Source organism: Theropithecus gelada, chromosome 1 (genome assembly GCF_003255815.1).
Source record: "Theropithecus gelada isolate Dixy chromosome 1, Tgel_1.0, whole genome shotgun sequence".
NCBI lineage: Eukaryota > Metazoa > Chordata > Mammalia > Primates > Cercopithecidae > Theropithecus > Theropithecus gelada.
In genome coordinates, this window is record NC_037668.1 from 209,538,430 (window position 1) to 209,563,576 (window position 25,147).

At 36.0% G+C, this 25,147-nt stretch overlaps 1 protein-coding gene across 1 annotated transcript in view; it reads right to left on the bottom strand.

The window, feature by feature from the left end:
• Positions 1–25,147, bottom strand: part of LYST (lysosomal trafficking regulator) — a 216,845-nt gene that overhangs the window by 102,253 nt on the left and 89,445 nt on the right. The window contains exons 11-19 of the mRNA XM_025402839.1: positions 22,666–22,775; positions 20,125–20,551; positions 16,894–17,038; positions 15,419–15,592; positions 11,208–11,368; positions 10,152–10,342; positions 6,364–6,609; positions 4,222–4,395; positions 3,160–3,309 (exon numbers count right to left, since the gene is read on the bottom strand). Coding sequence (XP_025258624.1) covers positions 3,160–3,309; positions 4,222–4,395; positions 6,364–6,609; positions 10,152–10,342; positions 11,208–11,368; positions 15,419–15,592; positions 16,894–17,038; positions 20,125–20,551; positions 22,666–22,775 — 1,778 coding nt within the window. The remainder of the gene's footprint in view (positions 1–3,159; positions 3,310–4,221; positions 4,396–6,363; positions 6,610–10,151; positions 10,343–11,207; positions 11,369–15,418; positions 15,593–16,893; positions 17,039–20,124; positions 20,552–22,665; positions 22,776–25,147) is intronic.

Sequence of the window (25,147 nt, forward strand, 5' to 3'; positions counted from 1 at the left end):
GTTAAAAATGTATACATTTCAATACCAATCTGCATATGCAGCATTTAACCAAATAATTTTAGAGCAAATCATACTAAATCAAAAAGTCATCGACAATGTGAAAATTCTGCATTTTAAATTTACTTTCAAGTTCAAATAATAGAATTCTCTGCATGATTACAAACTATGCACTTCAAAGAGTAGTTAGCATCCTTTGACAGTGCCTTAAAATGCTTCTCCCATATTGAATCAATCTTAACTTGTCCATAATACTAGAGAAAAAAAGAGATCTTATACTGATAACTAATATTGAAAGATAACCTTCCCTTCATCTTATCATCCTAAGTGACCTTTCAATAAACCTTTTAACAAAAAGCAAAATTAACTGTCTTGGGTTGCAGAGCCTACTCTTTCTCCTGCCATTATCTGGCAAGAATGAACCAAGATATTGATAGACTTAATCATACTCTTCTACCCAGGGTCTCTCTCTTTCTAAGATAGAGCCAAGATGTTCTAAAAGAAAAAGCCACATGAAAACCAGAAGACAAGGCAGCCAAAGTATGAAAACATGATTCAATCTGAAAAGTAGTACCAAGATAAAATAGTGCCAACGTAAACAAATAGCAACAACAAAAAAAGAAAAATCAGACTTAGTTCAAAAATAATTAATTACATAAGAAAACCTTATTTCAAATCCATAGAAGTAATATGTGTCTTATCACTTTCAAATTCAATTTAAAAATGTTTCTTTTAAAATCAAACAACCCCACATTTGCCTGCTCTTTGAAGCACTTGGTCCAACTTTGTCCAAGTTAGATTTTCCAACTTGCAACTGAGCATATTCTTTATTACACATTTATACTGCTTTTGATCCAATTTGTTTACATATGCTATCCCCATAATTATTTGCTTTCTCCCTGCAATATTACACATATTTTAATCTATCTATCTTATCTATCTTTTGTTTTTTTAGATCTGAAAGTAAATATTTATTCAGAGTGAGAAAAGGAATCACAACAAATCACAAAGTTTAAAAACTGAAAAGTACCATGAATATCACAAAATCCAGGAACATGGTAATAGTTGGCTGTTGGACATGCCTTTCAAAATACTTTTCTCTGTTTTGTGGCTGCATACTCTTTAATTGCCTCTTCATATAACAATTTTGTAATATAATTTTCTATAGGAAGAATAGAAAATTCTCTTTCCTCTAGCATATCTGAACTAAATTTATTTTTATTACTAATAGATTAGAAAAGGGTTTTTTTTTTTTTTTTCCTTTTGCCAGGTGTGGGGGCTCACGCCTGTATCCCAGCACTTTGGAAGGCCAAGGCAGGAGGATTGCTTGAGCCCAGGAGTTTGAGACCAGCCTGGGCAATATAGTGAGACTTCATCTCTACAAAAAAATAAATAAATAAATAAAAATTACCCAGGCATGGTGGTGCACACATGTAGTCCTAGCTACTTGGGAGGCTGAGGTAGGAGGACTGCTTGAGCCTGAGAGGCAGAGGTTGCAATGAGCCAAGACGGCGCCACTGCACTTTAGCCTGGGTGACAGAGTGAGATCTTGTTTCCAAAAAAAAAAAGGAGTCTTTTTTCAACCTCACAACTCATTACTGGTAATGTGTAAATTTTTCGGGACTGTTGGCAAGTTGGGAAAAACCATTTTTTTAAAAATTCTAAAGGTATATATATTCTGAATTGCTCCATAATAATATTTGATGATAATCTTGTTATATTCTAATTAGTTCTAGACAATCTAGTTTTCTTTTTCTTGCAAAAATCACCAATACCTACTAGAACCCTGCCACACTTAGAGCAAACAGTCTACACTAGAACTAAGAAGGCTGTATGAGCCTATACCATTACGACTGCTTAAAACTGGGGCAGAAAGGAAACAACCCTATACTCATTCCCTGACTGGGTCCTTGTGAAGACCAGACCAGCCATTCTAGGTGCTGAGATGTAGTGTCTACATCTAAGATCAATCTATGTTGCTTACTTTATACTTATGATGAAGCCTTCCCCTATATACCATGGTCTTATCTCTAACTCCTGGCCAGCGTGGTTCCCCTAGTTAGAAGTGTATCCATTTCCCTCTCCTGGACCTGACTCCCCTGACTCTTAGCAGGCTCCCCTTTCAGAGTTTATGGTAAATGCAAGCCTTCGACTAATCCAAATAAGCCCATATGCTCCTGCCTGACTGCAGTATTCTTAGCCAGCCCAAGTTTGATTTTGACTCTCCAGCTCAGTGTTCCCCATGGCTGTTCAAAACTTTGCATGGAAAATAAGTGCCAGATTTCCATTTATAATTAACATTACATTGAAGTAATTAATTATTTCCTTCAGAATCATGATTAGATAAATATTTAAAAGAATATGCTGGCTGGGGGTGGTGGCTCATGTGTCTACTCCCAGCATTTTGGGAAGCCAAGGCAGGCAGATCACTTGAGCTCAGGAGTTCAAGACCAGCCTGAGCAACATGTGTGAAACCCTGTCTATATCCAAAATACAAAAACTTAGCCAGGCATGGTGGCACACATCTGTGGTCCCAGCTACTTGGGAGGCTAAGGTAGGAGTATCATCTGAGCCTGGGGGTGGAGGTTGCAGTGAGCCAAGATCACGCCACTGCACTCCAGCCTGGGCGAAAGAGTAACACTCCATTTCAAACAAAAACAAAAACAAACAAAAAAACGAGTACACGCTTCTATTCACAGTAGCTAAAATGTGGAAACAATCTAAGTATCTCTAAACTGATGAATGGATGAGCAAAATGTGGTAAATATATAGAATGGAATATTATTCATTCTTAAAAAGGAAATTTGGACATATGCTACAACACAGACGAGCCGTGAAGACATTATGCTGAGTGAAATAAGCTAATCACAAAAAGACAAATACTATATGATCCTACTTATATGAGATCCTTAGAAAAAAGCAGAATGGTGGTTTCCAGGGGCTAGAGGAAGAGGGGGAACAGGGAATTACTGTTTAAAGGGTACAAAGTTTTGGTTTTACAAAACAAAAAAGATTTACAGAGATGGATGGTGGTGATGGTTGGACAACACTGTAAATGCACTTAATGCCACCGAACCGAAACTTAAAAATGCTTAAGATGGTAAATTTTGTGTTATATGCATGTTATCACAATAAAAAATAGAAAAAGTACATATTACATGCCTCTGCTTTATTCCATATCTTCCAGTCAAGCAACAGTTCCTCTAACAGCTTAACATCTTGGATTATAGCATTAGAGTCTACATCCAACTTAAACTCTCCATTCTCATTCATATAAATAATATCTTCACCACAGCATCCTTCGAGAAGGGTCTATAGAAAATTAGCATTAATATAAGATGCATTAGTAATTGGTTAATCAAAAAGTTCAACAGAAACATTAAGCTTTCAATTTTAGCAATCATTAAATTCAAAGGAAAGCTAGTAAATAATTCACTTCACAAAATATCTTTAACTTGTTTTGTAAAACAATTCAGATAAATAGAAAATTCCAAACTTACAAATATTTTTAAGTGAGTACTCAGGTTCAAACATGGAGTAAAACAAACAGCACTCATTTTTTATGTTTTAAATTGAATTAATCTTCTATTAGGCTTTAAAACCTTTTCAAAAAAGTAGTAAGGATTCATGCCACAAATGTATGGATCTTGCAGTTTAAAGAGGTAGGGATGGGGGCAAGGGTAGAGTAATCATCTTTTGCCTTAGTACTAGAAATCTCAGAGAGAAATATTTTCACAATGTTACCAAATGCTTTTATCTAGAAAAGTATTTAAATATATGATGATAGCGGGATAATAAAAATGAGCACGAATATCTGTGACTTTAAAAACTAACTTGTAGCAGCAGTGCCTAATGGAATGGTATGCCTCTAGGTGTCTAGAGAACTGGGTTCTCTGCCATAATGGTGGGGGCTAAAGCAAAGATCTTATCAATCTATGGAATGAGGGGACAGCATGGGAGATATCTATGGCCCACCCAGATCCAAAATTCAATGAGTTTATTTTTTCTTACTTTTAAAAAATGCTTTAAAGAAAAGAAAAATGTAATTATTTAAATGATGAAAAGAACTAGAAGAATACCTTAGTTTTATTAACTATACACTAATAAGTTTCCTCCATTTTCTTCAGGAATAACTGAAACACAAAACTATTATTGGAAGACTTTGATGATGAGATGAGTATCATTGCATATGAAACTATAAAAATAAATTTTATGAAGACATACCTTCAAAATGTAAAACCCAACAATGCATTTTTGTTTGATCAACACCTGATGAATCATAGAAAGTCCATTACAATTTTCTAATTCATGTACTCTTTGTTGGTTGTATTTAATTAATGAGAGTATAACTCGCAGTGCTAATGCTTGAGTTTCTTCACAGCTACTGAGTTCAATGACCTAAAAAAAAATGGGTGGATATAGTTTTCTCCCAATTTGCTGAGAGTAAAAATGTAACGTTTATAATCTTCCACTATGTAACATCAATCCAGTAGTTTCTACAAAGTATTTTTTTAATGCTCATACTCTACCTATTTAAGGATTGTGAATAAACAAAACTGAGAGTAAGGCATACATTCCATGTTCTATAGTCTCTTACATATGCTATAGTATACAATGACATGAACAACCTTAGCGGTCAGTAGCATTTTATAACTAGTGATCTGAAGTGTCATAAGTTTTTGATAGATTAGTCAACAGACAAACAGGCTCTGCATTATGTGGTAAGGGAGATAAAAAGAAGTAAAATACATGATACTTGTTCCCAATGGGGTCTACTTTTCTGTCAAAGAGATAAGAGGCTAAAAACCACATGTTGTGCCTTGTACTTCAATTTACTTCAACCAACACTTTCTGACAACTACTATATACATAAGAAACACATACTTATTATCACACTAAAGGCCAAAGAAGAATGAGACAATAGGTATGCCAGGAGAGCACAGAAACCATTCTGACCCCTCTCTGCTTGGTTTAGGGGAAGGCTACACAGAGATAAGATGGCCAAGGAAGAGAGCCAAATCCTGGAAGCAGGAATAAAGGGGTGGCTGGGTGCAGGGCACAGCCAGGGGAAGGGTGAAGGCCTAAATTAGAAGTTCAGAGTACATCTAGGAAGCTGCAGGTTGCCTCTTTGGCTGGATTGTAGAGACCAGGCTCACAAGGCAGGTTATGCATGTAAGGATTTTAAGGACACTGAATTTTATTTTTGTAGGGGAGGAGGAAGGATACTGAACAAGGTTTCTAAGTTTTAGACTTAGAAACATACTTTAAAAGTCTTACTGGCAAGATACTAAACATATAAAGACAAAAATGTAAACATTTTATCTAAGATCCAATCTTTATGTAACTAACAAAATTATATTCAATACCTTGATGAAAGAGAAGAAAACAAGGATATACATTTTGAAACTATACAGTGGTACAAAAGATCACAAAATATTGGTGAGGAGTCAAAGGGCTTTTGATTTTAAAACACTAGGAGAGAATCTATTCAACTAGACAGTAGATTTAAAAAATATGAAAAAAGAAGAGGTGAAGAAGAAAAGACAGATTACAGAGAATGGGGGATCAAATGCTAACAAAATATTTGTAAGAACCCTAACAACAACAAATGCTCATATGCTTCTTATTGCAAAATTAATCAAAGATGCTTCCATTAAAGAAAGCTAGATAGGGAGACTATGAAAACCTGATAATGTTGCAGAAGTTATACTTCGGGATAAAATGAAGACGGCATTCCGAGGATGAAGGAAGATCAAAGCTGCTTTAATTAAACAGGGATGTGGACCCAGAGAAAGTAGAAATGATTTTTACCAAAGTGAGACTATTTGTGCTCCCTAATATAGGTTTCAGCAATCCCTGAAATAGTCTATAATTACTGTCTACTCTGTATCAGGACAGATAATTAAATGATTTATTCTAAAATGGTACGTATGGCCTGAGGCAAACTTTGTATTTCTCCTTTTTGAAAAAACTCCAAACCCAAACAAAGTTTTGTTGTTTTTTTTAAAAAAAACATACTTGCTGACCCTTAGTTTTTTCCTATGCATTGGAAACATTTAAGGAATAAAAGCTTCATAAATTTTATTTTTAAAAGTATCCTCCTTTCAAATTAAAATCTTGTACATTTAACATTTAATTGTACTAATTGCATTTTTGGTTAATAGAAAACTTCTAAAATATTCATAAATTAGAAGAAACCTGAATCATCTATGGCTGAAAGCTTAATAACATATTTAATATGTAATTTTTTATCTTAAAAGTTTAATATAGTTGAGTGTAGCTTTTTCGTGTGGTCCAAAAGAAATCCTTTATCAATAATAAATAAGTCATTTCTCTTTAGACAAAACTATAACCAGTGATTCTTACCCTAGCAAAGAGAAAAACAAATACACCAGTTCCACCAATTTCGTGCAGAATGCCTTGAATGGTTTTATATTCAGTAGGTTGGAGATTCTTTAGATGATGAGGTTCTAATAAGATGCTCTGAACTTCTTTTGAGCTGAAGGGTCTTTGAGAGAGTTGGGTTTTCATTTGACCTTTAAGTCTAATCACTGGCTCATAGATGGTGTACTGAGCAGGACAGTAAGTTGTATAAACAACTGAAAGACTTTCCTGAAACACAAATATTTTCATTCAGTAATGACACAAAGTTTAAAATGCAAGCTATCAACTAGCAAGTAAGTATTTCAAAGTGAAAACACACTCAACTGATCCTTTTCTTTGTTTAAAAAACAACAGCTACTACACTAAACAAAGATGAACATTAGAAGCAAGGCTGCTTCCCACAAAGCAAATGATCAGTGATTTATTTAGCAGTGATCAATTGTATAGATCACACCAAGGTTGAGAAGGATTCCAGCTTTGTTTGGTTTAGAATAAATATTAAATTATACTATTACTACTAATATCAACTAAGTCTTAAACCACACTTACTACATACCAGGCACTATTCTAAGCACTTAAAAATATTGGGAACTCAGGGTCAGGTCAACTTTTCTGAAATTTTTGCTCTGCATTTGCTCATGGGCTGACTATTTATTTAAAAGCAACTCTAAACTAGATCTTTCTTTCTACTGGAATAAAATTTCGGATTGTCAACGGTCAGCACACCAAACTAAAATAAAATAGAACTTCAAATATTTCTCCCAGGCAAAGGATAGTTTCCATCAGTGTGTGGCTCCCTGTCAAGACTCTCTAAACTATTTTAAAAATTAAAATTAATTTTAAATGCAGAATGTATGTTTTTCTTAGAGACAGGGTCTCGCTCTGGCACCCAGGCTGGAGTGCAGTGGCATGACCATAGCTCACTGTAGCCTTGAACTCCTAGGCTCAAGGGCTCCTCCCACCTCAGTCTCCCAAGCAGCCAGGACTACAGGCACCTGCCACCACACCAATTTTTTTTTTTTTTTTTTTGGTAGAGACATGGTCTTGTTATGTTGCAGGCTAGTCTCAAACCCTTGGCCTAAAGTGATCCTCCTGCCTGTGCCTCCCAGAGTGCTGGGATTATAGGTATGAGATTATAGGTATGAACCTTGGTGTCTGGCCCATAGTGTACTTTAAGGTGGTTTTAGTGGTAGTGGATGCCAAACTCAGGCTCAGGAAATCATATAGATTCAGTGTCTTCTCTCAGAACTGGATGTGAGCCTTTCTCTCTCTCTCTCTCTCTCTCTCTCTCTCTCTCTCTCTTTCCAAGACGGAGTCTTGCTCTGTTGCCCAGGCTGGAGTACAGTTGCATGATCTCAGCTCACCGCAGCCTCTGCGTCCTGGGTTCAAGCAATTCTCCTGCTTCAGCCTCCTGAGTAGCTGGGATTACAGGTGCATGCCACCACACCCAGCTAATTTTCTATTTTTAGTGGAGACAGGGTTTCACCATGTTGGCCAGACTGGTCTCAAACTGGCTGGTCTTGAACTTCTGACCTCGGGATCTGCCTGCCTCAGCCTCCCAAAGTGCTGGGATTACAAACAGGAGCCACCGTGCCTGGCCTGAGGTTTATTTATGACCCACAGCAATCAGACATGCCATCCAGTGTATCTGTGCACCAGCTAAACCAATTATACTCTCTGTTGTGTATGATTATGCTGGAAAAGCAAAGTTTCAAACCTACAGTAGTTTCAATCAGAAATCTGACACCACACCCTGACATGAGGGTACCATTTCTTTTTTTTTCTTTCTTTCTTTTTTTGAGACGGAGTTTCACTCTTGTTGCCCAGGCTGGAGTGCAATGGTGCATTCTCGGCTCACTGCAATCTCCGCCTCCTAGGTTCAAGCGATTCTCCTGCCTCGGCCTCCTGAGTAGCTGGGATTACAGGTGCCTGCCACCATGCCCGGCTAGTTTTTGTATTTTTAGTAGAGACAGGGTTTCACCATGTTGGCCAGACTGGTCTCAAACTCCTGACCCGAGGTGATCCGCCTGCCTCGGCCTCCCAAAGTGCTGGGATTACAGGCGTGAGCCACTGCGCCCGACCGAGGGTACCCCTTCTCCCTGACCATTCTTTCACAAACTTGTAACTCCCAAATTACTAAATCGGGCTTAAAGAATTTGCTCTCTAAAAATAGTTTTCACATAAAACCCTCAGAATTTTCATTCATGATAATTTATGTTGAGTTTTGTAACTTATATGACCTATATACTGTTCAGGAAAAATAAAAGGATTAGGGAAATTTTTTTATGAAAACAAATGCATTAACTGAAAACTACTGAGTTAAAGTTACTACTTGAACAAACATCTGTGTGAGCTCCTCAATCTCCCTAAGGCAGAGGTTCTCAAAGTGTGATCCTCAACCAGCATCAGCATCACCTAGGAACTTATTAAAAATGTAAATTCCAGGGTCACACTTCAGACCTACTACATAAGAAGCTCTGGACCAGCAATCTATATTTTAACAAGCCCTCTGGATGATTCTGGTGCACATTCAGGTTTGAGGAACCATTTCCCTAAAGGATGTTTTCTTAATGGTGAGACATTTAGGATAGGATCATTCTTTGTTGTATAATAGTGTTCATGTACTGTAGAACATTTAGCATCCCTGTCCCTTACTACCCAATAATTACTGACAACCACATTTACCCTCCCCACAACTCAACAACAACAACAACAAAATACATTCCAAAACAGTAGTCTCCTTCAAGTAGGAAATATCTGTACTTCTCACAAGAAGCAAGAGAAAGAGGAACCCAGTTTCATGGCCAGATCTACCAGATTTTAGTAGATTTTCTAAGACTATGAAGGCTCAGTTTTCTAGTTGCTATAATGAAAAACCTCACCACTAGCTCCTAAATTGTATACCAGTAGAACAAAATATTGGAATAATATATAAAAATCAATAGAGTCTCATGTAAGCAGAATTAGCAATACTTTGAAAGCAAAATTCCTATTTGTACTGATATTAAACAATACATTTTTTAGGCCAGGCATGGTGGCTCATGCCTGTAATCTCACCATTTGAGGGGTTGAGATGGGAGGATCGCTTGAGGCCAGGAGTTTGAGATCTGTCTGGGCAACATAGCGAGATTCCATCTCTACAAAAATTTAAAATTAGCCTGGTGTGGTGGTGCCTGACTGTAGACCCGGCCATCTGGGAGGCTGAGGTGGGAGGATCATTTGAGCCCAGGAGTTCAAGGCTGCAGTGAGCTATGATCACACCACTGCACCCAAGCCTGGGTGACAGAATGAAATCCTGTCTCTTAAAAAAATAAATAAATAAAAAATAAAAAAGAGTAGGTTTTCTAAGACCTGAATACACGTAACTAAAACTAACATTATAAATGGATATTATTTATTTATAAGTATGGAAAGAAAATATAAAGAGCAACATTTTTTAGGAGTATGTCAAACTAACAAGTGTTATTTTCACTGTATCATAAACATTTTTCCTGAATAATTGGTAGGTATAAAATAAACTAAACTGATAAACTTTTTATGGAAATATAATTTCAAGGAAATGGAGACATAAATATAAAACCTGAAACAAATTTTGAAAGAAGGTCAAAGTGTTTCAACTTTTTTCAGAAAAAAACATAATTCTAAGATAAGAAAATGTTAAGGAACCACATGAAAATCTTTAGAAATCTAATTCATAACTATACATTTCAATAAATACACCTAAATACAGTTGTTACTATAAAATTAAAACTTATAAAATTAAAACTTACAATTAAGAGACCAATATCCACATCTTTCTTGGTCATAAAAAGTTCTCTGATTTGTTCACATCGCAAAATTTCTTTATTAATATATTTGGAGTAGTCATTCACTGGCTTGCCATACTTACATGGCATTACAGATGTATGGTTGGGCCCACAAGCATACAGATAAAAGGCCTCTTGTGAACCAACCTTAGCTCCTGAATAGCAGAAAAATAAAGTTAGTTATTTAAAACACTCTAACCAGAATTTTTCATAAAAAGCAAGAAACCAGGAGTTATTTTTTTTAGCCAGATTCTTTCAGCTGTTCACTATATTTTATGAAATTGATAAAGCCTCAATTTCCAAATTGGTGTAATGAGAAAATAACCTATGCCAACTATGATGGAAGATGAATTAATGTATATAAAGTTAATCGTGAAGCTTTTAATTAAATCATAATATTTCTATTTACTCCTTAGCCAGAAAACAGGTTTTCTGATTTATTTTACTTTTTTTTTTTTTTTAAAATAATGGAAGCTGTATCTTGGTAAATTCCATTTCTAACTAAAATTTGAATCAATATCTTTATTCCTTCCTATTTAGTCAATAAACACTGTCTGAATGCTATTATGTATCAGGTTTAAGGACATATTTTTAAAAATCATATATCTCATTTTTCCCTAAAATTTGATATTTGTATAAGAAATAATAAAATTATAAAGGAGACAACCAAGATAAGTTTACTAGTCACGATACTACATTATCCAGTATAAAAAAACACTAATATGAGATTTTCTTTTTTGAGGGTGGAGGAAATACATTTTTATATTAAATGTATGTATCAATTGTAACACACAACTAGATTACAAAAATGTTAAAATATTTTAAAAGTATATCTTAGAGTCTTGGAAATACAGTACTTATTAAACACAAGTAAAGGAACAGAGATACATATTTTAGCCAGGTTAATTTACTTAGTTTAATACTTGTTAACTGAGGAAAAAAACTGGAAATGTTTCAAAGGAAAAAATCTCACTCTGTCGCCCAGGTTGAAGTGCAGTGGTGCAATCATGGCTCACTCACCATTGAAGAGAAGCAAATTTCCCAGGTCCCATTTTCCAGCTAACTGCAAAAACTCTTCTTGGGATGATAAACAATGGCCAATCATGCAAAATGTTTTATTGCTATCAGATGACAAACTTGTTTTTCTTGGAAGCATAAAATCCAAAGTAACATCAGGCTTCCTACATTAAAAACAAAGTTAAAGCAATGACTTTAGGAAGTACTAGTACTAAGTATTTTTAAAGCATGAATATTTAACAATGGAGAATTCTTCAACAATTTTCTTGGGTCATTACCAGCTGGCACTGGGGCACAAGAGGAGGGCTAATTGTTTGTCTCTTGGTCAAAGGTACTGCAGAAAGAGGGGAGCCAAACAGAGATACCTGATGATCCCACAGCAGGCCATGGGAAATGTGATGAGACATTTGCTGCAAGTTTTCTCTGCCATTTGACTTCCGCATATGCACCTTCCTGGTTTACAGATACAAACCAACCACCTCCCCTTAATTTTGCCAAGAAGTCTCCCATCTTGACCAACAATTCCAAAAATTGGAATCCATGACATTCCAAAAATGTTATGTCATCTATGAGGCCTCTGAAAACTAATCAGTAAAAACATAACTTCCTCAAAATTTCTTCTGTCTAGCCACTGAAATGTCAATGCTTTCTGCATTTTCTGTTTTCTTAATGCTAAGTGATTACGCAGCTTTTGATTAGTCTCTTTTGCTTCATGGATAACGGTGAAGGAATGCTTACAAAAGACAGAGTTCTGGCAAAGGCAAAATAAAGCTTTCTCACAGAAAGACACACAAAGCAGGGAGGACTTCATCAACTAGTGAAACCACAGAGCTCTACCCCTAGTTTAGGAATGTTTTAAACTCCATTTTAAGATAATAAGGGTAATCTATAAAGGCAAAGTCTAAATAAAATTTGTAAGATGAAGACAGGATAAGCTAACATGGGTAGCTCTTAATGAGAAATCCAACTTTGTATATATTTATTTTAAAAGTTTTGCCTAAGACTCTCTGTTTCACATATAACAGATAAACTTAACTATTTTAATGTTTTGTTGTTTTTTTTTTAAATAAAGGAAAGATGTGAGATACGTTCAATGACATACTACTTCTCCTTGACCAAATAAATGGCTGTGACTGAAACTCCTCTATCGCCATCTAGTGGCATTATGACTTAATATAGTTTTAAATTTTTTATTTTAAAAAATAAGAGTGTTTCAATGAGAACACATGGACACAGGGAGGGGAACATCACACACCAGCGCCTGTCAGCAGGTGTCGGGGCAAGAGGAGGAAGAGCATCAGGACAAATACCTAATGCATGTGGGGCTTAAAACCTAGATGATGGGTTGATAGGTGCAGCAAACCACCATGGCACATGTATACCTATGTAACAAACCTGCATGTTCTGACATGTATCCCAGAACTAAAGTAAAATGAAAATATAATATAATAAAATAAAAATAAAATAGTGTTTTTAAGGGTGAAAGAAAACCTACTGCAGGATGAATGCAAAATGAATTAAACAAATATTAAGTATCTACTATGTGCCAAATATTTCTGCCATATTTGTAAGCTGTTAATAACAACTAAGAAAGTATTAACTCATTTTCAGTATTGTTACCTTATTTTAAAAGGCCTTTTCAAATGTACTCTTTTAGAAATTCTTTTTTTTTTTTTTTTTTTTAATTGAGACAGGGTCTCACTCTGTCACCCAGGCTGAAGTGCAAGGGTGCAATCATGGCTCTCTGTAGCCTTGACTTACTGGGCTCAGGTGATTCTCCTGCCTCAGCCTCCCGAGTAGCTGGGACTATACAGGTACGCATCACCATGCCCAGCTAATTTTTTATTTTTAGTAGGGTCAGGGTTTTTCCATGTTGCCCAGGTTGGTCTTCAATTCCCGGGCTCAAGCAATCCTTCTGCCTCGGCCTCTCAAAGTGCTGGGATTACAGGCATGAAGCACCATGCCTGGCCTAGAAATTATTCTATAGCTTATAAGGTGATGAAGATATTATAGCACCAAGTTTAAGTCAACAGAATAAAATATTTGTTCTTGGTCACTTGCTCTGTTAACCAATGAAATTAACTTGTGCCAAATGGCAAACAATTCTCTCAAAGGAATGTAGACCTAAGTGGGTGGGTAAAAAAACAGAGTGATGTGTGAATCAAGTGACTATGTTTACTAATTTCAGACTGTCCACAATAAAAATCTAATTTCTCATTCTGAACATGTCTAATAGTTTATGGTTCCTATACCTGTCAGTTGACATAATTCAGAAAAAGGCTGCAGGGGCAGTAAAGGATAGGGTTTTAAAACATGGGCCCTCCTTAGGGTCAGAGTTTAGGTTAAACTTTCAGCTCTACCCCTTACTTGTGGCAAGAGTTTGGGCAAGTCACTCTAGGTCTCAGTTGCCTCATCTGTAAAATTTGGATAATAATATACCTACTTCATAGTATTGCTGGGAGGATTAAATTAGGTAATCTGTATAAAGTGTCTAATGCAGTGCCTGGCACATGTTGAAAGCTCAGGAAATGGAGAGGAGAGTGTCTAGGAGGAGACAGGGGCTCTCTACTTACAACTCCAGCCCCAGCTCTATCTGATTTAACTATAGGTTCTGGAAACAAATTTGCTGATTGGCTACAGCTGCCACGGCAGGTGTGAAGATCGAGACTGTCACAGACTGTATTTTATTTGGAATATGGAACATGGAAATTAGGCTTCAATTACGTATTTTTACAATTTTTTAAAATGAATACAACAAAACTGAACTCTTATTTCCAAAGCATGTTCTTGCTTGTGGCAGACACCATGGACTGTAAAGCAATTCACAAGCCCCTGTCCCTGTCTCCCTCTATTATTGAGGCTGGACGGCTATAAGCAATCAATTGCTGCAGCCTCCTGCAGCGATGCCCAGTCCTCCACTTCAAACTGTCCTCCTCTCACCTGCACAGGGCAAGTTCCATCTCCTCTTTCAGGTCTCAGCTTTAATACCCTGTTCTTAGATAGGCCTTCCCTGATCCATCCATCATTAGTGTCAAACTTGATATTTTCTGTCTCAGGGTTTTAAAGCATGGACCTCACAGTATTTGTCATCATTTGCAAATATTCATTTAATTGTGTTTGCTTGTTGTCTGATTCCTCACCAGACTGTGACTCCAGGAAGGCAGGGAATGTGTCCATCTTGTTTACCACTGTCCCCCAGGCCTTATTAATATATCAAGTGCTCAAAACACTGTGATTCTTCAATAAATGTGATGAATGAACAAATGAATGAATAAAAATAGGTTAATCTGTGTTAAGGGTATATGTTATTTCCATGGTCTAATCTACTTTGAGGGATTTTTGAGAGAATTAGATCATGTATATAAAGCATCCAGCAAAAGATCTGCAACATAATAAGTATGCAATATATTATGCTCCCTTTGATTAAATCTAGACTTCTCAGCTTGGCATTCAAAGCCTGTTAAGTCTCACCATGCCCATTTTTTTGTATTTCTCATTATTCAACTTAAACTCATCCAACCAGCTTAATCCTCTACCGTGCCACATTACAGTTTCAAATTCTCATCTTCTTTCATGCTACTTCATTCAATACAATACTTCCCAATGCTTACAAATCAAAGATACCTTATAATTCCTACAGGCTAAAATTTTACATTACCATATTCCACAAGACGTTTCTTATTAGCTTGGCTCACAATTCTCCTATGTGGTAAAAATCATACAGTACTCTCCCTGAATCTATCACTTGCTATATTTCTAGCACTCTATCTGAATCTATCATCTTATACATAGACTAGTCATTCTAATTTCTTTTGAAAGTCTAATTTAATTTAGGTATTAACCTTATTAGCCACTTAATTTAAATAATTATCATGGCTTCAGTTTTACAATATATGGACTTGCGGGATGAAATTATAGATTCTGTTCTTTCATATATAGTTATACATAAATGTCTAAATTTCTAGGTATCTGCATGCTCCCCAAACCCAAATATTAATTTTCAACAGTCACTTCTACAGAAGGCTTATTCTGCATGAAAATGACCAATAGGAAAAAAAAGTCCAACTCTGACAGATTTGTAAGTTAAAGCATAGTAAATTTTATTGTAGTAAAAACCTAGAATTTTCTGTAATCTGTTTCAGAAGTTATAATAGACTAATGAAACATAACATTGTAACTGAGATTGACATGCATTTCCTCAAAATGCTTCCTACCTCTGTCCAGAGACCCATATGGAGATTTTCCCATGAATCTTCTTTTTCCCTTGGGGCTGCTGTAAGTAGGTGAGTACTAAATGTTGCCATTTGCTTGGGAGGAAAATATTCTCCTGTGATTCAACCTGTGCTAGTAAAACAGCTTTCACGTCATCATTTGAATCCATGCACACACTATAAAAAAAGAGAAAAGGCATAGGCTGAAAACATAAAAATTCTGACCTCAGTATTTAACACATATATAGTAACTATAATTCTAAATATTTAAGTAAGATTAAAAATCAGTTCTATTTTTTTTTAAGTGCTTGAAAAGTCAGTAGGTCTTCGTTTTATATCATAAGCTACTTAGTTATTCTATTATTACCTCAATTCATGAACTGAAATAGATTAGGCTCATTGGCTGGTAGTCATAATTTAGGCAATAATTTTCAGAATTCAGTTTGTAAAAAATATATATTATTACTATTTATATAGTCATCGCTCATTTAGAAATTACAATGTATTATTTGGTTCACAGAAAAATTAATATAAATGTCTAAATACCAGACTGTATTGGAGGTCTAATCTACTTTGTGGAATTACTAAAAGAATGAGGAGATAACGTACATAAGGCATCTAGTAATGTTTGTAACATTTACAAGGTAGGTATTCCTAAATAACATACTGGTTTGTTTAGATTTGAGTTTTAGACAAATAGTATCATACTATTCATACTCAATACAAATAAAAGACCTGTATCTATACCACTTAACAAATGAGACATTATAAAAGGACAAGATAACAAGGAGAACCCAAGCTTATCAGGTAATGCCTATTAAATATATTACCCACATGGAAAACATGTTTGTTAATAACACCTTAAGACCATTACAATCTGATAGAATATTTCCATAGAATAAGACTTCAATAAGTATTTGATCTAAAATCTAACAGAGAATTATTGTATTTTATTTATTTTTTTATTTTTATTTTTATTTTTTGAGACAGTCTCACTCTGTCACCCAGACCGGAGCGCAGTGGCATGAGATCTGGGCTCTGCCTCCCGGGTTCAAGCGATTCTCCTGCTTCAGCCTCCCGAGCAGCTGGGACTACAGCCATGCACCATCATGCCTGGCTAATTTTTGCGGTTTTTGCTTGTTTGTTTTGTAGAGATCGGGTTTCACTATGTTGGCCAGGCTGGTCTCAAACTCCTGACCTCAGGTGATATGACTGCCTTGGCTTCCCGAAGTGCTGGGATTACAGGTGTGACACCATGCCCAGCCGAGAATTAATATAGTTTAGACTTTATGGATTTTTGGATAGAATAATACACTATTACAAAAGTGATATTAATAGCTGTTAGAATGTATATATTTTTAAATGAGACTTTTTGTTTCGCTATAATGAAATTTTATTAGCAGATTTCACATTAATGTCTCTTACATAAATTATTTAAATACATTATCTATTCATGGGAGGCTAAGGATAATCAATACCGAAAGATAAAACTGGCATTGTGGGGATCAGCCCACACTTGGATCATCAACGCTTTGGATCCCAGTGAAATTATATGAATACATCCTTCTTCTATGAGTCTTTCACCAGGATTTATGTACTCTGCACCTTCCAGTCTGTCGCTCCCTATAAGAAAAAGATGTTAAAATGATCAGTAAAATGGTTCATAACAATTGAGTAGAAAAGTGAATTTACAAGAATACAAAGCATGTTTGTTCATTTGTAGTAGGTTACCTACCCAGAATGTCTGAGCCTGATCTGTTCTAAACAACCATATTTCCAGAGTATAGATGTTAACTCCAAAAAAGCACAAGGGATGAAAAATGGTAATTCAGTACTTTAAAAGTTATTAAATGTTTAAAAATGTATAATAACTGAGGACAACTGTGGGCATAACCAGACTGCTATGTGACAACCTATTACAATGTGTACCAAGCTTCTTTCTTCAGCTGGATTGGGTCACTATGACTTCCCTGACCCTGGTCCAGGGAGCACACATCACTGTCAATGTGTGTCATTGTCTCACACTACCAAAAATCATTCTAGAATTATCACATGGCATGACTTTTAAAAATTTTCATATTACAAATTTTAAGGAAAAACTCTAGTGTTTGAATATATTCATAATTTATATTCCCTGGTAAGTGGTCTTTGAATATAATTGCTAAGTGATTCAGAATCTCTAGTGTTTCTTTAAGGCAAGCTAGGGTAAATGCTTACAGGTTTGGGCTATCTGGTTATTCATCTTGACTCCTCTTTCTCATCTTTTAAAACACAGCACTACCTGAAGATGTATGATGATCTACTTGTCATTATAATACTTGTGACTTTATGTAAAGCTATGTTATATCATAATACAAAATGCATGTCCAAAGGTTCAGATTTTTAAAGAACACTACTGCTTATTAGACTGCATACATATTAGTTGCTATTTTTCAACAGGTAAAACCATGACCGATGTTAAAAACAAAATACTCCCCGTAGCGATGACAATAGTTTTAAAAAAGAAGAGTTAAAGTAACTGATTATTTTGAGGCTACTGACCAAGATATAAGATGTATAGAGAACTCATATCTGACATGAAATTTTAAAAATGTTCCATACCAAATATGAACTTGTACAAATAAAAGAGTAGGACAAAACCAGTGTGTAACTAGGAATTATAGAGTAGGAATATTACAAATATTTAACTTAATGCTCACAACCATCTTATAAGGTAAATATACACAGGGTGACAGAATTGAGGCGCTGAGAGGTTAATTTGTCCAAAGGCATCGGTTAGAGGTAAAAGATGTGGTATCACAGCAAAATATTCTTTATCTCTCTTCAAAAATTTATATATGTCTACTATTTTTAAGTGTTTATACAAAATCATCTTTCTAAAATATGTTTTCTAATATATCCTTAAAATAAAAAATTAAGACAAAACTTTCTAATATTTACTTTTCTCAGGTCACTATGTACATTTATTCATTTTATAAGAGACTGTTTACATTGAGATTGCCTCCATTAAAACATGAGAAGGCAATCTGCATAGCTTATAGTATAGTAGCAATGTCAAGGCTCTGGAATTAAAAACAGGTGGGTTTCAATTCCTTTTCCTCACTTACCAGCTATATAATTTGGTCATGCTACTTAACTTCCTCTAAAAATACAGATAGTATGAGCACTTACTAACTTGTTAATATTAAAAATGTATATAGAAACAGCTGAGCAAAGTGACATATATACAGAAAGCACTCAACACACATTAGATAGCATCATAATAAATATTATCACATGTAGAGCTATCAGTTCTTAGGTGGCAAAATCCAATCCACAACAGAAAATTCTAGTGAAGGCATAGTGTCCTAAAACAGAGGTTCCACTGGGTGAGAAAGATTTGTGGAATGAAGAGCTAATAATAATGAATAATGAAAGATTTGTGGAATTGAGGCCTGCATCTCCATGTACATATAAAGCCCTAAACATCTGTCTCATCCAGTCATTTCATTCATTCCATAGGCCCTAAGAATTATCCCACCTACTTCACTTTCCATCACCATAAACTGTTTTTCAATGAACAGTTTTTTTCTGCCCTAGTCATATGAGAAACAAGGTGCAGTATAATAGCAATTCTTCAGTTAAAGAAGGAACTGGAATGAAATTTATTCTAATGTTGGAGAATGGCTGATGCATTTAAACATTCTGTGACAGGAACTAGGGGAGGGTCACTGAGGTAAGACACGGCATGAGAAGGAGAACTTGAAATAAAAGAGAGAAGGACATTCACAGGCTGGGTGCAGTGCCTCACGCCTGTAATCCCAGCACTTTGAGAGGCTGAGGCGGGCGGATCGCAAGGTCAGCAGATTGAGACCATCCTGGCTAACACAGTGAAACCCGTCTCTACTAAAAACACAAAAAATTAGCCGGGCGTGGTGGCACACGCCTGTAGTCCCAGCTACTTGGGAGGCTGAGGCAGGAGCATCACTTGAACCCGGGAGGCAGAGGTTGCAATGAGCCTCAAAAAAATAAAAATAAAAACAAAAACAAAAAAGCAGGTGGCTCACACCTGCAACCCTAACACTTTGGGAGGCTGAGGCGGGTAGATCACTTGAGGTCAGGAGTTTGAGACCAGCCTGGCCAACATAGTGAAACCCCATCTTTACTAAAAATGTAAAATTAGCCAGGCATGGTGGCCAGCACCTGAATCCCAGCTACTTGGGAGGCTGAGGCAGTAGAATTGCTTGAACCCGGGAGGCGGAGGTTGCAGTGAGCCAAGATCGCACCATTGCACTCCAGCCTGGGCGAAACTCTGCCTCAAAAAAAAAGAGAAAGAAAATGAAATGCGGACTGTCTAACAGAGGCTGGGAAATAACAGAAAGAAAAGCAGCTATAGGGTTTATCCTTTTCTAACATCAGGAGCCACCCTAATCCAGTAATGGGACCAGGAAAGAAGTTCCATAAGGAACTCTAGGGGCTGATGACCCCAGAAAAAGTTGTATATGTGGTGTCCCCTTCACCCCTATAAAAAACTAAAGTATCTGTAATGGATATTCAAGGCTATATGACAACTCAGGCTTTGATAAGTCAGGACCTACCATCACTAAGTAAGGCATTTAAGGTGAAGAACATGTTAACAGTGTTAAGAACACTACTACATTTTTACTGCTCAAGGAAAATTACAGTCTGAAAACTCTTCGTGTACAAATCAGATAATCCTGTCATCATACCTGTACCATCAAAGCTGCTATCTGGTAAAATTAATGATTTGTTTCTTTTCTTTATGTTCTTTCCTTTTTCTGCGGTACTCTCAGCTTCATGGATACACTCCACATTAAACCACAGTGAAACACTGAAACCTTCTGATAGGTGTGGCCAGCAGTTTTGCCCCAGCAGCGGCAGGTGGACTGGGGCTATGTGCCAAGATGAAAGCAGCCGATGGGGAAAACTCTCTCTATCAGCCTCTTTCTTGCTCCGTGAAACTCGTGCTCTTCTCAATAAACCCATGGCCTTACTGTTTAAAATCCCAGGATACTTTTGTGATGAGACACCGTTGCTTAAATTTGGAGTGTGCAGTAAAGGGAAGGTTAGATACTGTGAAGGGCTCATAGTAGTATCACTTTCAATAATTTTCAGAATACCTAGAAGAAGAATTTTCTAGAGAAAAGGAAAAACAAATGAAACTTTCTAATCACATAATAAAGTACATAATAATCTTGAAATTTATGTTATACATGAAAATACAAACATACCCATACATATCAGTATTCCTATTTAAATATCTTCCTATCTCCCACATCTTTAAAATTTTCATTTTTTCATAGCTGAGATAAAATATGAAACAGATTTCATTTTTTTTTTTTTTTTTTTTTAAGACAGAGTCTCACTCTGTTGCCCAGGCTAGAGTGTAGTGGCGTGATCTCAGCCCACTGCAACCTCTGCCTCCCAGGTTCAGGCTATTCTCCTGCCTCAGCCTCTGGAGTGGTTGGGATTACAGCTGGGATTACCCCCACCACCCCCAGCTAATTTTTGTACTTTTAGTAGAAACAAGGTTTCATCATGTTGGCCAGGCTAGTCTCGCACTCCTGACCTCAGGTGATCCACCCACCTTGGCCTCCCAAAGTGCTGGGATTACAGGCGTGAGTCACCATGCCCAGCCTTCATTCTTAAAATATGTAATCTTTTGTGGTTAATTTGTTTCATGTTTAGATTTTTTTTTTTTTTTTTAGACTGAGTTTAGCTCTTATTGCCCAGGCAGAGTGCAATGGTACGATCTCAGCTCACTGCAACCTCTGCCTCCCAGGTTCAAGTGATTCTCCTGCCTCAGCCTCCTGAGTAGCTGGGATTACAGGTGCATGCCACCACGCCCAGCTAATTTTTGTATTTTTAGTAGAGACGGGGTTTCATCATATTGGTCAGGCTGGTCTCGAACTCCTGACCTCAGGTGATCTGCCCGCCTCGGCCTCCCAAAATGCTGGGATTACAGGCGTGAGCCATGGTGCCCTGCCTTAGATGTTTTTTTGTTAAAATTTTTTATTTTTAATTTTTGTGGATACATGGTAGGTACATATATTTATGGGGTACCTAGATTTTTTGATACATATTTAGATTTAATAGTTATGATTTGGTTTTAAATTTTAAATTAAAAATAATACTTATATCAAGAATCATTTCTACTAACGAAAAATGTTTATTTCTAAGTAAACTATGGTTCTTCTCCCAATTATTTTTAAAGCAGAGATATAACCAGAGACATTACATATTCTCCAGATTTCTGACTTTAGAGCATGACTGTCTTCATAAAACTGAGTGTTCAATTACTTTCCAATTTATTTCACATGATTTTTTCATATCAAGTAAATTTTCTTTCATCTGTGTTTGGCAAACTGAAACAAGGTTTTAAACTTTTATTTATATTACAAGTTTTTGGTTAAACTGAAATGTAGAATTTATAGAAAATACAAGAGGAAATGCACATTTAATTAAAGGCAAGAACAATGACTAAGGAGAAAGAAGGAAAAAAATAAAAAAGATTAACCTAGTACAATGTCCTATTCATGCTTAAAATAACACCTGATGTTGATTATGATAATGACAAATATACTTAGAAGAAGTAATAAAAAAAGCATTCCACAAATATAGCAGCCAGTTTTCAATGATCTACACTAATGGTTTTTAACCCATGTTCCACAGAGCTCCCTTAGGAACCTTGGGACTGGAGCAGGGTGATAAAGTGGGCAGGGCTCTGGAACATCCAAATCCCACCACGAAGTAGCTCCAAAGTTTTCGGTCTTATTTGCTTATGCTTCTAGTCAAGGTTTCATTATAAAAAATGGGTTTCCTAGCAAATAATAGTTTAAAAGACACTAAGCCACACCAATGGAAAGGGGAAGTGTAGACAGTAACTGAAGAGTATAGTGGATAATAACCTTTTGAGAAGGATAATCCCTAAGATGGTTATAACTATTCACAATTAAGCTCTCTTTAGTAATTAAAATTATTCAGCTTTTCTGAAGCACAAAAATTGGACATGGGGTGGGTAAAGAAAAGATAATCTCAGTGATATGTCTGGTTAATCAAAATTGAAGTGAAATGGTTAAAATATATGCAAATAATTCAGCATTTCACACATAATAATAAGAAATTGACTATACCAATTGTCATATCAAAAGAGCTTAGTAACATTTCTAAATAATTAAAAATACATTCTATTAAAAATTATAAGTGAAAGAATTTATCAGTGAAAAATGTAAAGATTATAGCATACTTACTGTGCAAGGAGATTTCTCCAGAAATATTCTCAAAAGAAGGGTTAGCTCTTCTGAACATGTTCTTGAACTCATCAAAGATACCAAAAGATCCACCAATACTTTCTGGCATGCTAAATTAAAGAGGAAAAAAATTAAGGCTAGTACACAATTAGAGGAACAAATGAGCAATTTCACCAAAAGAGCTAAAATACTATTGTCACTTTTTGAATGGATTATAAAAAATCTAGTATAGCAATCACAAAATTTGCTGAAGAAATAGCCATATAACTAAATGTAAATCAACCAACCAACCGTCAAAAACAACAAAAACCACTTTTCAGTATTATTATTTTTTTAGACAGAGTCTCATTCTGTCACCCAGGCTGGAGTGCAATGGCATGATCTCAGCTCACTGCAACCTCCACCTCCCAGGTACAAGTGATTCTCCTGCCTCAGCCTCTCGAGGAGCTGGGACTACAGGCACATGTTACCATGCCCAGCTGATTTTTGTATTTTTAGTAGAGACGGGGTTTTGCCATGTTGGCCACGCTGGTCTCAAACTCCTGACCTCAGGTGATCCACCCGCCTCAGCCTCCCAAAGTGCTGGGATTACAGGCGTGAGCCACCGTGCCCAGCTGACATGAGCTCACTTTTCTTAAAGATTAATTAGCTACAAATAAACTAAGGGCATTCTTTAAAGAAGCATAAATCAACATAATATTTGTTAAGCTAATACTTCTATATAATAAAATAATCTGCTAACTTCTAATCTTGAAAATGTTTAAATTATATCTATCACTTTTTAAGTACAAAATTAGATGCCAAGTAGTGGAAATATTAAAGATGATTTAAATACTTAAATATCACCAACTATTTAGTTTGAACATTTTCTTTATTCCATCATAGGTTTAGCACAAAATATAAATGGTGATACACAAATTCATAGAATTCTTTAGAGCAAAATAATAACTAATATTTGTAGAGCAAATTATAGTGTTCAAAGTATTTTTACATGCTTTATTTCAGCTGATCCTCACCAAAAACAAAAAAACCCTACAAAATAAATATTATCTCCACTTTGACCCGAAAGAAATAATCTTGATTTAAAACCTGAGATAAGTTTTAAAGATTGGTAGTTTTGGAAGACCTGGAGGTTAGAGAATAGAAGCTGTATTTAAGCAACATATTTTGCAGAAGCAATGAGCTGACACAGTAGCAAAATAGTACATACATCTGGACAGACTACTTGCAATGAGACCATAAAATAGCATGGACTTTGTCTTGTATGTAACATGAATCCATTAAAGGTTTTTAAGTAGGAAAATAATATGATCAAAGTGTGTGTGCTTAGTTTTTTGTTTTTTTTTTTCCAGTTCAAAACTAACAGATTCCAGTTAAAAATGGGGGAATGGATATATACACTTGCTTCTGTGTACTACTGAAAACTCACAGCATTAAAGTACAGAATTATAAGAAGGAAGAAACCCATAACAGCAAAAATATGTGGGGGCAGTGGGCATTGGGGCACATCTAGTGAAAGATTTAAAAATATTTCTTGAAGATGGAAAAGCAGATGGATAAAAGACAAAGCTGCAACCTAGAATTTCTCTGAATTAAAAAGAGGTTCAGAGCAGTAGGAAGCCGAGCTGTCCATCTAAGGTCTGGAGAGAAAGTGAGAGTGCGGCTGACAATACAGGGATTAATGAAAGGTCTCTCTGTGAATATCCACCTCTCTCCTGTTTCTCAGTACAGAGCACAGATAGTTCAGTATTCACTTTTAGGTCCCAAACCTGATAACTCTTCTCTAAAGAAACGAAGTGGATTACCAGGCAAAAGCTCAGGTGTATATAGGCTTTTAGTATCGCGGCTACCGAGTATAACTGTCCAGTCTGCAGACTGAACAAACTGCCTAACCAGAGGGAAAAGCAGAGACTAAAATAAAGCATGAATGCTGTATGCCAAGCCATGTATCCTAGTTTTGGGCTGTGATGCCTGGATCAAGAAAGGGATGCCTTTTTTCTCAGCACAAAGACACTATAAGCCAGCCAAGCCCTATATGTGAAAGATGCATTTTTCTAAGGTATGCAAACTGCCATGCAGGCTAATAGTATCCCTAATGGTCCCCCAAAGTAAAGCTCTCTTCATTACAGTGTTTGGGAAGCCCCTAATCATCCAACGGCACATTCACACAGAGCTCTTCAACATACTACCCACTCAGGAAAGAGGCCAAAATAGAAAATAAATTCACTTTCACAGTATTAGAGGAAATCTCCAACAGTTTTACTAAATATAAATAGGCTTAAAAGGTTCATAAAAATATTAGAGAATTAGCAACCTAAAGCAGTAAAAACAATACTTAAAAAACAAGAAACAGACAAAACTGACCCCAGAGGAAAATGAGATAATTTGGGGACAGAAGAAACTTTAAGATGTTTGTTACTATAATCAAATATATACAAGGAGATATTATATCCTTATATGAAAAAGAAATAACCAGAAAACA